The sequence below is a fragment of the Atta cephalotes genome (assembly GCF_000143395.1).
Source record: "Atta cephalotes unplaced genomic scaffold scaffold00023, whole genome shotgun sequence".
NCBI lineage: Eukaryota > Metazoa > Arthropoda > Insecta > Hymenoptera > Formicidae > Atta > Atta cephalotes.
In genome coordinates, this window is record NW_012130087.1 from 1,432,188 (window position 1) to 1,447,307 (window position 15,120).

General features: G+C 33.1%; 1 protein-coding gene across 1 annotated transcript in view; it reads left to right on the plus strand.

The window, feature by feature from the left end:
* The window catches only part of LOC105619992 (protein pangolin, isoforms A/H/I/S-like), a 46,867-nt gene extending 35,457 nt beyond the window's left edge, over positions 1-11,410 (plus strand). Inside the window, exons 3-4 of the mRNA XM_012201503.1 lie at positions 2,994-3,097; positions 11,216-11,410. Of these exons, the coding sequence (XP_012056893.1) occupies positions 2,994-3,097; positions 11,216-11,410 (299 nt within the window). The remainder of the gene's footprint in view (positions 1-2,993; positions 3,098-11,215) is intronic.
* The last annotated feature ends 3,710 nt before the right edge of the window (positions 11,411-15,120 follow it).

A 15,120-nucleotide genomic window follows, 5' to 3' on the forward strand; every position in this document is an offset into this window, starting at 1 on the left:
TACTCTCTCTCTCTCTCTCTCTCTCTCTCTCTCTCTCTCTGCCACAATAATTTCGCACAAAATCCGTCAAGCGTTTCGCTGCGGGAATCTCGATAAAACCAGCTCTCGCGAGAGCTTTCTATCGGCAGACTCACGGGCGTTGATAAAACGAGAATCGCGGGACTCGACTCGGTGGTATGCGGCGCTGCGTTGCGTTATTTATAGAGTCGCGTAGCTGACAATTTAATCGTCCGCGCGTTCGTGTGAATTGCATCGAAGCGTATACGCGGCAGAAGCGTTCGCGTCTTAATAACTACGGAACGACGAACGAGTGCTGTGCTGTGTGCGTCTCGTGCCTCTTCACTCAAAGGGAAAGGTCAATGGTCCTACGTCTCGCGACGATCGGGATCGCGTAGGTCCAGCATGAAGAATTAACTCTTTCATGGTCGTTATTGGAGCGATCGAGACGACTGCGAACAAGCGCCTTTCCAGTTGCCCCAAAGTATTAATTAAATATATCTTATTCATTGATCATCTATTTAAATTAAAATAATAATCATAAAATATAAATGTTTAATAGAAGAAATGAAACAATAAGATTATATAGGATGCCTCAGTTTTAATAAATTTAAGAAAAATGTACACAACGTGTAGTGCACAAAAATGTTCTGAAAACACTTTAATTGTTATGTTAGATTTGGAAGTATGATATCCATTCGCGTTTTAACTTGCAACTTCGAGTCTTCTCAATGGAATAAAAAAAATATTGAAAAAATGAAAACTTGAAAGCAAGTCGAAACGCGTACGAATATATGTATTTCTGAATCTAATACAATAATTAAAAAGTGTCTTTTGAACATTTTTGTGCAAGCACTGACTCTCATACTCATCATGTATTATATTTTGAAATAAATATATTTAAATATTTTTGATATGAAAATATTTTTTAACGTGATTCAATGATACTCGTTTTTATTAATTATGGAGAATGGAAATAGAATAAAATATCAATTAATTTTTCGGAATGTTTGTAGTATCAAGCATTGCGCAAAAGAGAATCTTACTTTCCGCATATTCATTGAAATTTTTGCGCAGTAATTTCAGCTTCGCAAATATCATTGAAAGAAAGAGAACATGATTCTATTATATCTGTAAAGTTTACGAGTATTTGTACGACTCTCATTAACTACTTAAAGATGCTTCTTGACAATAAAATTTATGCGACGAAAATCTTAAAGGCCGTAGATTTTTGCATAACTTTTGTATGACGATCAATCGCAGTTGATTATTTTTTCTCATAATCGATTGGTCAATTTCTTACCTTAAAATAAAATTTTGGACTAAGTTGCAGTCTAATGCTGCATCACGTATAAGGCATACAAGAGAATAAATTAGAATATGAAATGAAAGATTCTGATTAGTTGATTCTTTTATGTCTTATGCGTTGTGCAATATTAGATCCCTTTACTTTAAGATAAGAAATTGATCAATCACAATCGATTATGAGATAAATAATCGACTGTGATTAATCAATTTCTTTCGGTTTTACTGTTTACTCTTAAAGCAAGATTGTGGTCTAAGTCTTATGCAAAAGTCTGTGCTGCGACCTTAAATCTTGTATTCGCTGGCAAGATCAGCAGACAATCGCTATTGGTTCGAATAGATTATATTTACTTCGGTTCAGTCGAAACAATCGAGTTTCACGAAATGAACAAAAGAATTTGGCAAGGACGGAATTCGTTTTGATTATGGAGACGATCTTATACAGAAACACGCAGCTCCAGGATGATCAGGATGATCATGGAATGAATTCTTTGTGTGTATTTCTCTGTCGTTTAGGACGACGATTCAGTTTTGCGGAAGGATAAGCTCAAAAGGAGATTCTCCGACCGCAGCATCCATCTCTCGTCTTAAGGATTAGTCGTAACGATAGACGATTGATATCGCCTCTGAATCTTTGGAGCAGGTTTTCGCCAAGACATGGCATGCTCGCCAAGATCGGTCTTCTCTACGCGAACGACGTTGAATCCTATTAAGCCAAGACTGGTTTTAATGCAGATATAATATTTATACGGACGTTTAGGGTGGAAAAAAATTATATATTTGCCACGCGGATCAAGCGAATGTTATTAACTCGATTAAAATGCGACATTACATGAAATTGCGACACCTCCAACGACTTTAAACGAAGTTATTAATGGAGCTGACACGCAATAAATGATTGCACTTTAGATTTTATATTACATCAAAAAATATATTTTTAAAATTGAATAAAACAAAGGACTATTGATTTCGGTAAATATATTTTTAATTACATTTTGAATATTTTTATATAAAGTTGCGAAAAATGTGTTATATGTGTAAGAAATTGAGCAGGTGCAAATTGGGAGGTCAAAATAAAAAACCTAGATAAAATAAATACCACATAATCTTATACTTTTCGGCAAACTGTCATGTAAAAGAAAAACAAAAGCGATTTGTATAGGGAACATATAATTAAGGCCAGTGTTGCACGAACCCCAAATTGTCGTACAACTGTTTGGCTGTCGGTCTTTCTTAAGGAACTCCTTTTTACTTTCTACAATTTAGTTCGCGTGCAGGCTGCCATTTAAAAAAATATTTCTTCGTCTGCGGTCTGTTTAACGTCTGACTAATCTGTAGCAATCTATGATCCGTACGATACTGTTTAATTGATATAAATATTGTATGACAACATTACTGTCATACATTTTTCAGAGTTCAATTATTTTAATTTTTTTATACAAAAAGTAAAAAGTGCGATTAAAGTTATTTTGTAATTAAGAAGAATATTATTTTTGACCGTAAATGTGGATTATATTACAATACTTATTTTATAAATGTAATTATTTTATAATATTTTATTGAAATTCGTTTATTAAAACGCGCGGAAAGTAAAAGAATATATTACAATAAATGTTACTTAATTCTCGACATATAATAGTTATTAGAAAGATCTACGATTATAATCATACCTTCGTTTGTTTCCAAAACAGGAAAGGTGGATCCGACACCGCATACCTCCTCGTTCAATATGGGCTACCTCGTCTCGCCATATCCGTATCCCAACGGAGCCGGAGGACCTATCCCCGTTTCTATGGTGAGTTCGATTACACTTTTCTAACTGAGAAAAAAAATGGTTCATTTAAGTAAATTAATTATTTATTTGACTATATTATTTTAATTGTCTCTGTTTTTTTCGTCTTTTTTGAAGAATGTATGTATTTAAGTTAAATATACTGTTTTTAATTTACATACACACACACACACACACACACATATATATTCTTCATCGAAAGAAATAAAGACGAACTAAATTAATTTAGTCAAATTTTTTTTCTCACTGTAGATTTATTTTCATTTAAAATTTGGCATGCCTCGAACATTAATTGACCATCGCGTCGTTACTCTTGTTCTCGACAGCGATGCGTCCGTAACCGCGTCTTTTGTCCGGACCTGATCTGACTCTGTCAGACTGTTTCATGCCTTCCTAGCCAGATCGTGATCACGCTATTGATTTATGGTGTCCGCAAATTGGATTCACGATTTATATTTACAGCTCCGCTCGCACACGTGTATATTTTCTCTCTCTTTTTCTTTCTCACTTTTACGCGTGCAACTTTATAATTTGCTTTCAGAGAGTATCAGAGGCTCATGTCGTCTTCTCAAGTCATCGAAAATATATAGAATAATTATGAGAAAATGATAAAAATAAAGGATTAATCTTTCATACACAGGAAAAGAGAATAATTTTGTTGAAGTACCTATTTAAAAATTTAGATAGATATATAAGGCTCTGAAAATAATGTTGTTGGACTGTCATTATGCAGGAAACTTATGATACGAGCAATAAGTTTTCACATTCTAGCGATCAGCCTGAATCAGTTTTTATTTTGATGATCTAACAAAATTATTTTTAGATCTAGCTCAATTTTGAAAGCCATTCTTTTCGTATAATGTTTTTATTATACTCATATATTCTCTGAATTAATGGATAGTCACTAAGGGATGGATCATTCTTGGCATTGGATGATCAGTGAAATTCAACTAAAAAAGAAAAAATGTTTAAATATTACATAACTAAAATACTGATGTTTGCACGTTAATTTCATTCTTCCAATACCACATTCGAATTTGTGCACATTAAAACAAAATTAGTTAGATAATATAATAAAGATTAGCTAGGTTAGGGATCTCACATTTCATTCACTGATTATCAGTGACATACTTTACACTGATATCAGTGATTATCCACTGATACAGATTTAGAGAGTATGAAAGAAATACAATATGCGGAAGGATTGAGCCGCGAAACGCGGTTATCGATGCGAGCGTGCTTCTGCGGATTCGGCTAATTCGACTGCGGCGAAGCATGGCGTCGCTAAATAGTGGACAAAATTGGGCCGATTCGATGTTAAAGAGAGCGTGACGCGTGCGGCCGGCGTTGCGATCTCTCGCGGGCCGCGTTGCGCTTTGTGCGCGATTCCACGGCGCGTGAACCCATTAAGAGAGAAGAGCAGTCTCGTCGATTCTTTACGGCTGATAAACATCGCGACGCAAACCGCGCGCGACGTCGTTCAATTCTTCATGACGTTCGAAATGCGGCGGCGGATGCAACGGCGACTCTGACGATTACATGGCGCGGGGTGTGCGACGCGCAACGCGCGGCGATGATAAATTATTGGGAATTATCGCGGTAATGTGCGTCGGCGCGTTGACCACTCAATTTCGCCGTTGTTTCATTTACCATGGAATTTCGCGTTGTATCAATATATATCCGCTGGCGATTTATACCGGTCGTTAACGCGATAAAGCGCTATTAAAGTTATTGCGATTGCGCGTGGTCCACGCGTCTATCAAAGGTCAATAATTAGAGAAATGACAGAATATCGCAATCGGCACGTTTATAGAGAATGAGAGTGAAGACAATTACACATTTTGTGGAAAGAAAGCACGTTGATATTATATGATTTTACAATTGCAAATATCGCAGTTTTAATAAAAATGATATCAATATCAATTTTGTTAAGTTTAATTTTCAATCTTTGATTATGTAGATTGAATTCTATATCTCGGAAAGAATGGTTTTGCTAAAGTATTTAAAATTTAATTAGTTACATATGATCTGAAAATTTTATTAGACTATCAAAATAATTATGTAAGGCACTCAAACTAGTTGTTGGAATGTCAAAACTTTTTGTAGCATTGCTCATTATTTATTGAGATTTCTACACTGTGACATCTTGAAGTGTTTAAAAAACGGAGACAAGAATAAAACATTAATATCTTAAAATTAAACACATATTTGAGTATACATCATTATTTTGATAGTTTGACAAAATTATTTTCAAATCTGCTAAATTTTTAATAAAATTGATCTTTTTGCGCCTGATGCAAAAATGTAACTTACATGTATACATATCTACGAGCCTCGACATTTGAATTCATCAGAATGATATCTGTTTCTCGAGTCTTTACCTGAATATGTATACACGAGTGCATTTTTTATTTTCATTATGCAAATTCGGGGCGTACGCTGATTAATAAATCCGGTCGAATCGCAACTGACAGTTCAGCAGCGAGAATCACGTGCGAAATCAGGTCGAGACGCGAGGTAAAAGGGTGCATGACATGGTCCAGGCTCTAGCGGGAGAGCCTATTAAGGTCTCTTCAACTCCTCGGAGTTGATGAACCACCGGCGATGGTCAGGGATACTACCGAGACACGCCGATGATCCCACCTCCTCCTCATTCCTCTTTCTTCTCTTGCTCGCTGGATATATCCCGGTCTGGTTTTCTCTCCCTCCCTGTCCCTCCCGCTCTTCCTTTCTCTTTCTCTCTGGTTGTGCCGTGCCTGCGTCTTGGAGTCTTGGATTTACCTACCTGGGGCACTCATCCTCTACCATGTCATTATGTCGTTATTTCCGACAACGAGCGTGTCTCGGCGAACTCTCTCTCGTACGCTTACCTCCGCTCCGACACGGGTATGGGGCGCGAAGCGAGTCTCGCTCGAAATCTCACGGCAAACAGCACTTCCGAATCGTTAGTTGCGCTAACTAGATCTAACATATTGCATGGGGCTTGCAATTATTTATCTATTTGCTCGTTTCGAAAGTCATGCAATTTATAATAACTCACACCAATTGTAGTACATTAATTAAAACATAACATTTTAAGGTATACAAATAATTAATTTAAATATGAAAAACTACTGCTATTGCAATAATTACAAATGCGACTTCTAATATACTATAAGAAAAAAATTATAATAATAACAGTAAAAAAAAAAGAGAATTGTTCAGAAGTAGCCGATTAATGGATAATTTTGTTAAAATAGCAGAAGGTAATATTTTTCGTTAGATAAGCAAAATTTGATAAATCTTTTGATTTAACAATACAATTTTATTTCTTTATACATATTTTATACGTAATATAAAGTTAGATTACAATTATAAAATCAGTTTTCGTTTGGTAATTTCAACAAAATAATCTATTATGGCAGAATGATGAATATTTCGCAAGGCTCTCAGAGATGGCGTGTCTCGTATAAAGACAAAAATTTGATTCTACTTCTACAAAGCGGGGAAGGTTAGAGACCAGCTTCGTGCATTTCTCATTACGTCATGGCCAATTATGGTGACATTTTTAATTAATATTGGCGTAATAACCAATGATTTAATTAGTCACGTATTAATAAATAATTTTTAACGTCGTATGGCTTGTAGCTCTATTTATTTCTCTTTTTATTTGTATAAATAATTTTTACGTCATTAACAAACCTTTACGAAAAAAAAGATATTGTTCACATAACTAAAAATATTTAATTGTGAGCAATGTAGATACATCATCCAAGTTATCTTTATGTGATAAGAATGTATGTGTATGATCGATACGATTTATTTACCTTGATGTGTCAACTACTTTATAGTTAGGCACGATCTGGCTGTGACAACCAAACTTGGTTGGATCATTTACTATGGATAGGTTATATATCCATATAATTGCGTCAATCGTGATATTATAAAGCATGATGTATTTAATAAATAAAAATTAAATTAATAAGAATTAATTTCTTGTTACATCAAGAATTGTTATAAATTAAGTTGCAATTTTAAAAAGCAAAAGCGACTCACCACGCATACAAAAATGTATATATGCCATCATTGCTGTAACATAAGCATTAATCTAACCTTGTACTGTGGTTCAAGCAACCACGTAAATAGTTGTTCCATATTGTATTATTTAATCTAGTTGGCATCATCAGATTTCTGTATAGGCCAATTATACTATTTTTTCCGTGTTATTCATATATTCATTTGTTATTCAAACATTCCTCTCAATGCATTAGAATAACATTTAGTCGCCAGAGAAATAATTTCTACGTTTAAAATATGTTATGCATGTCAAGACACGTGTAGCGCTCGCCAATGAATATTGCCAATCTCGCTTGACCTCCTCGGTGAGAAAAGCGTAATAATTATTCCGAGTTCGTCCGATCGTTACTCGAAGGTGCTACCTCAGTAATGCGCGGCGATTAGAAGCCCGTTAACGATTCGTCGCGGCGGTTTAAACGCATTTCACCGGAATGTCGGGACACACACGCGCTCTCTATCTCCACCACGTGCACGCGTTTCGTCGCAAAGTGTCGACTACGGAATCGATCGTTTCGTGGGACTGTTAAGTAGTTCTGAAGACGATCATGTCCCACGTTTCTTGCGCGATTCTCATCGATTGCGACTCGGCGTGAAAACGATTTGCTAAACAATTCGCGTGCATCTCGTTGCCGCACTTTGTAGAATATAAAGAGTTTTAAGAACCAGGATAATTTCTTTCGCGTTAAAGAATATATATATCAAATGATCGTTTCTCGAAAGCCGACTTTCACGATAAGAGATCGCGCGAGAAATAGAAATTGGATAATTCACGCGCGATCAGTCGTCTCGTCCAGAACCTCGATAAATCAATTCGTCGCTAACGGGGCGGAATTCAATCGACCATCATTCGTGAGCTTTTCGTACAATGCAACACTGCCGAATGCTTTTCTATTTCTTATACACTCTTTGACAAAAAAGTTACGCGCAGGTCTAGACCTGTGCATAACTTTTTTTTTTGTCAAAGAGCGTATATTCGATTCGTGACGACATTGGCTCGGATACTAGAATCGCGTTACACTACCCTGCCGACGGTAGTTACTGCCATGACAAAGGAATGATGTTGCTGGAATTTACACGAAATGTCGAAAAACGCCGTAGAAAAAGCTGTTCGACTATATCGAAGAGGAATATATAGAGAAGAAACAAAAAATACACGAGTTTGTACGTTCGTGCGCAACGAAACGCGTCCCACCAATTAAAAAGAATGCGATTCAAAGTTCTCGAAAATAACGGACGTAACGGAGCGTAGTTTTGGGAAAACGAAAAGTAAAAAAGGGGAGGAAGAGAGAGATGGAAGGGAAGCGAAAGGAAGAGAAGAGCAGACGCGGAGGATGAGAGGCTCTGTGAAGATTCAAGATCTCGATAGATCTGTGCTTATATACACATGAAATTTAAAACCTTACATTAAAACACGTAACTCTCGAAGCGAACGTGGTGCGTTTATTTCAAAGTATTTCACTTTACAGAGTAAAATTATGATTAATGTTTTTGAATTTTCTTAGCTTGATAAGAGTAAGAGTAATAGATCAATCATTAACCGCACTAAAAAAATTATTGGTTTTTGCCATGATTATAATGTGATAAAAAATGCACGAAATCTAATCTTTCAAATCTCCGTTTTGTATAGATAGAACATCGAATTTTTCTTATGAGAAAAAAAAGTTATAGCTCTATAAAAAGCTAGCAAGATTACATCAACAGAATCAAATCGGATTTAGCGGAATTTTTAGTACTCATTTTGTACTAAAATTGTACCATTAATGATAACTTTGTACCATCGAAAAAAAATTGTACATTCGAAAAAAAATCGCTCTGCTTAATATTAAGCAGGCAGAACTAATTCAAAATAAAATTAAAAAGAAAGGAAGAAAAATAATATTAGAAATCAATATGATTGAATTTACTATTTTGTACTATCAAAAATAATTCTATATTATGTCATTTCCAAGAAAACAGTGGCACTGATTGACTAATTTAATTTAAGTGGTAAAACTATAAAAAAATAACTCAAGGGCAAAAATTAACACAACTGAATTTGTACTAATTTGTATGTATCATTGAAAGTTAGTAATATTTTATGTTTTCTTTTCAAAATGACTTTATTGGTATACACTTACAGTCTATGATAAACCATCATGTTAAATCAGGCATTTTTGAAACATCATCATTTAATTTTTTTAAATTTCCTAACATCATTTTTATTTATAAATAAAAATATGAGACATGAGTTTTGCGAAAAAAGTTTTCTTTTTTGTGAAATGATTGACACTTGTAAGTTACAGAAATTCATAAGCAACGTTACTCATACGAACATTCAAATTATTATATCGTCGAGATCATTAATCGTACAAAAAAAAAATGCAAAATATTCCAAGATTAAAAGTCCGATTTTAAAGATCTTAAATTGATCTATGGATGGATTTTTAATTTATCATTTTTATCTAAATAAATCATTTTCCATTATTTATGTTTACATTTTTTACGAACATCAACTCATCAATTTAAAAATTTTGTAAAAATATATTCCCATTTCAATATGATAACTCTGAAAATTTCAAAATGGAACTCGAATTTTTTACAGTCTCGAATTTTATACAGTCCATTCGAGTTTCATTTTGAAATTTTCAGGATTACTTTAATAATTGAAATGAGAATATGATATTTTTACGAAATTTTTTAATTATTGGTGAATTGATGATGAAAATGATTTATTTAATTATATTATATAAAAATGATAAATTGAAAATAATTCATTCATAGAACAATTGAAGATCTTTAAAATTGATGTCTTGTCTATTTTTTTGTATGATTAATAGTTTCTTGACGATATAATAATTTGCATGAGCGACGTTTTTTTTAATGAATTTTTTCAACTTACAAGCATCAATTTCACAAAAAAATCTCACTTTTTTTCGCGAAACACGTCTCATTTTTATTTGTAAAGTATGCAAATTAAAAAAAAATTAAATTACAATGTTTCAAAGGTGCCTGATTTAATATGGAAAGCCTCATAGATTGTAAGTATATACCAATAAAGTCATTTTGAAGAAAAAACATATAAAATATTAACTAACTTTCAATGATACATACAAATTAGTACAAATCCAATTGTGTTAATTTTTGTCCTTGAATTGTTTTTTTTTTTAGTCTTGTCAGCTTATATATTAAATCAGCAGCATCACATATTTTCTTGAAAATAATACATAGAATTGTTTTTGGCAGTATAAAAATAGTACAAATTTAATCCTATTAGTTTCTGTATTTTTTTTTTTTTTTTTATTTTTAAATTGGACTCACTAGCTCAATATTAAGCAATCAGCGCCACGATTTTTTTCGAAATGGTACACGATACAAAATTATCATTAATGATAATTTAGTACAGAATGAAAAATTTCCGATAAGTTTGATTTGATTCTGTTGATTTAGTCCTGCTAGTTTTATAGAGCTGCCATCTTCGAGAAATACTCTTCGCTCTATTCCATAATATTCCATATTTTAATTAATATTTTGTTGAAATTAAATAAAATTGTATTAAAAATAAAAGTGATTTTGTAATTGCAACCCAATTATTATATTATTTATAAAATGTAATTAAATAAAATTATACTATTAAATATCAATATTTATTACTAAATTTTACTTTATCTAATATAGAAAATATATAATAATATATTGTAGAAAAATATTATATTTTGCTATTTTAACAAAATTATAATAAATTCATTAATAATTGACTACTTGTGAATAATTCTCATTTTTGTTACCATTACTAGAATTTTTTTTCTCATTGTATGTATACTTAGGCATATAATTCCAATCTATTATTTTTTAAATTACTTTTCATAAGCAATTTATATATTTATTATCTTATTTTTAATTGATAAGCTTGCTTCGGAAGTTTTTCACTCTATCTTGTTTTGTCTTTTTATATCATATGATGTATAAAACATGCATCTTCACAGGTTAGTTTTTAGATATTAATGAAAATAGTGCAAAGTGCAGCTAAAGGAAACGCTTATAATTCCTGTTCTGTGCTTTATACAGAACATTTTAACATGCTCGTAGGATTCTCTAGAGTTTGACGACGACGATGGTGACGATGGTGACAATGGTTTTGTCCCAGGAATGCCCTTTGTCTGTTCGCTCCGGCGGAAGAACTACGGTATTGTTCTCATTGTAAAGATATTGGCGAGCGAGCGACTTGCCAAGGAGGTGGAGAAAGAGAGAGAGATAAGAGAGGGTTGTAAGGAGGATGCGTGACGCCGGTCAAAGATGCTCGCGTGATACATACCTATTCCGCGTTTGGTTCTCTTCGTCGTCGTTGTCGTCCCTCGTCTCCATCATCATCCTCATCGTTCCCTCCTTTTCGACATCGTGGCCGCTAATTGTTTGCCAATCAAGTACCGTCGTCTAACACTCGTGGGAAGAGACTTCGCTGCTTTTCTTTTCCATATCAGGTAGCTCGACCTAAACCATGGAGTTGAAAAAAGAGAAAACACGCGTCGCATCTCATCCGATCGCACCAGATCGCATCCGATCGGCGATTTTACGCCGTGTCATGCTATCGTTCGATGTAAAACGGGAAATTGATGAGATACCGTGAATTTTTGAGAATCTTTAGATCAGAATGAATGTCCAACATTTCTTACAATTTATGAATATTCAACATTTTTTATGGTTCTTTGCGCTCAATGAAAATGATGTGAAATGTGATTAATTCGGCTGCTTCTTGGTAGAGAAGAAAAAAATCTTTTTTGCGGAGCTTTTATTTCAAAATTTTTTAAATATTTTGAAATATTTGACAACATCAAGACAAACAATATAATATCTTATAAGATGTATATATGAAAATACATCGTATATATGAGAACACAATTTATAGAAATCAATGCGGTTTAGCTGGATCTTAAGTGTTTGTATGATTCTGTGTGAATTTATATACTACGTATATGTAGTCCTTTAAAATGCGCGCCGAGACAAAATTTTACAAAGAATTTGAATTCGTTTGGAACATTGGTGTCAAGCAAAGAAGTTTATTTGATACTCGCAAGATTTATTGGATAGTACTATTATATAGGTTCAGACGTTAGCATTCGCATTCGAGCAGTTTTTGTATTCTCCAGATCTTCAATTCTAGTCGAGGCATAAACTGAAGATTGTCCTTTTGCAGAGGGATAATACCATATAGACCGTTAGTACCAGCCAAGATGGCCGTGTGATACGATCTCTCCACAACGCTACCTACACTCCCTTGTCCCAAGATCCCTACTAATTGTTTTTCTGCCTGTTCATTCAACGTGGGAAAAGCTGCGAGCGAATTCGCAGATTGAGATCGAGTTCGCATTGCGAGATCATTCTTTTTAAATTATTTTTTTACCATAAATATGTCGGTTTTGGCAGAAAAGGGCATAGAGGATTAATCGATAAATTTATCCTTTACAAATATCATTACAAATATCATAGAATAAAAATCAATTCTTGTTATTCATCATAATTAGATTTATTTATTTTATTAATTAAAAGTATATATATATATATATATTGAGAACTATTAAAAGTATATATATTGTGCATTATTACCTATTTTTCAAGCTGTAGACTGTTTTCATGTAAGATATATTAGAATAGAGTAAGAACCTTGATAAATTTCATGTATTTTTTGAGCAGTTACTAAACAGTTATACCAACTTCTGTCTAGTAAGTGAGAAGGAAAACTATTTCCCAATCAGGATGTGATGAACGCTTTGTTTACAGTTACTACATAAAATTTGAATCCATTTACGGAATAGAAACACAACAAATAATAGATATTAATAAAGCCAATTACTCATTGAAATGGATAAAATAAAACTCTATCAAGTTTTTGTCCATTTCCTATTCAATATTGGCACAACTAATGAGAATACAGTAATATTAGATAGTAATTGAAATACACTGAGAAAAAGATGCCTAAAAATATATTGTGAGAAATATTTATTTTACTGAAATAAATATTTATTTAAATACGAGCGAAATAAAATTTTATTCCTAGCAAATAAGCCATCTATTTTATTTTATTTTTTTTTTGCAATTAATGAGATATATTTCAGAGAAATGAAATATATTTTTCACAGAAATATATATTTCTTCATCACAATCAAATTTCGTAAGTAACATTTGCTTCGCAATACTTCGACATTTTTCTCTCAGTGTAGGTGTCTAGGAAAACTGCATATATTTCTACCAGGGAGCGAATTCAAATGCAATATTAATTATTTATTATTTCGACTTGAATTTGAAAATGACTGAAACAATTTTTTGGCTGCAAACGAGGTCGTCGTCATCAAGTTAAGGTTGCCTGAGCACATCCTTTCTCTCATTATGCACCAATTGTAGCGACACAACGATATTGCCCACGCGATGAAATTTATATCTTTCCCGCGTGACGCATTCGTCTCGTGTCGCGACGCGTCATGTCGTTGCATCGCGTTGCATTGCATCCAAAGTATCGAATGTTTGACGTAATCGCACAAAAAAGTTGCATCCGTTCGGCGACGATAATATTATGCAAATTCTACGCGTTCCTTTTGTGATTTTTTTATTTCGGCGACAAATGTTCATTTAACTGAAACGATTATTGTGACTATCGTTACTAGCGAGTAAACCGTTATTACTTCGATATTACTTTGTCTTGACTCAAAAAAGAAGTGTTTTTAATTTTAAGATATTAAAATGTTTTATCCTTGTCTCTAGTTTTTAAATATTTAAAGATGTTTTAATTTTAAACTTTTTCAATAAACAAAACACTATATATTTGAAATTTCTTTTTAAGTACTCCTTCAAAAATTCTCAGTGAATTCTTTCATCGCGATATATATCTGCTTCATTCATTGATCACAATTATTTATTTCCTTTCTTTCCGTACAAGCCAATATTCGATTAAATTTATTGAGAAAACGTAAGTTTATAGAATAGAGCTTATTTCATATAAATTGATAAATTCAAATATTTTGTAATAGACATTATTTACAAGTGAATATATTTTTTATCGATTTGCTGTTAGAACAAAGAACCAATATTTTCTAATTCTCTATTCATATTTGCACGAAGAATTCATTAAGTTAAGTAATCGAAACAATTCGACAGTAATTGAGGCGTATCAATGACGGCAAAATAATAAGTATTAAAATTGTGAAAACGTATTTTATTGTAAAAATTGATTGTAACAGTACTTTCCTCATCAAATATTAGCACTTAATATTAGTACGCTATCCTATCGCGTACTAATATTTGACGTAGAAAGTGTTGCTACAAGCAGAGAAAAATAAATAGTGCAATTCAAAACGTTAAAAATCCATGTGCAATTGATATTTTTGCTTGGACTTACAACATTTTGACTCGCGTTTTCACTTGGATTTATAACGTTACGAAATTTTAATAGCTTTAACATGATTTTTGTTTTTTACATTAGAATTACTTAATTAAAAATTTTTTGCACACACATATGCTTATACCTTTAGTTATTATAATGTAATTTTTTGCCTAATTTTTAAAATGATAGTTTTTAAGAAAGTAAGTTTTTCCTTTCTCCCCCAAAATTTTTAAGAAACAGCACAATGTTTTGCATTGGCACGTCTCATTTATTTTAAAAATTTTCTTGTGTCTTTTTTCCAAACTTTATTTATCGGTCAGGAATTTAAATGAATACATGTACAGATTCCAAGAGACCGCATTAGAGTCAAACCCCACTAGTCCCGTTTATAGTTAGCACCTGAGACCCCCGTAGAGCTCCAAGGGGACTACACCGTGCGTATAAATCCAAAAAAGGATCTCTCTCTGGGTTTCCCTTCGATGACGCGGCGATTCTTGCGGGACAAATGAGCCAGAATAAATATCAGGGTAAACCGTGAACGCCGAAGAATGCCCAGAACTAACCACCCTGAAAACGGAAACGAGAATGTTTGCGATCATTGTGGTCGGGAATGCTTGTT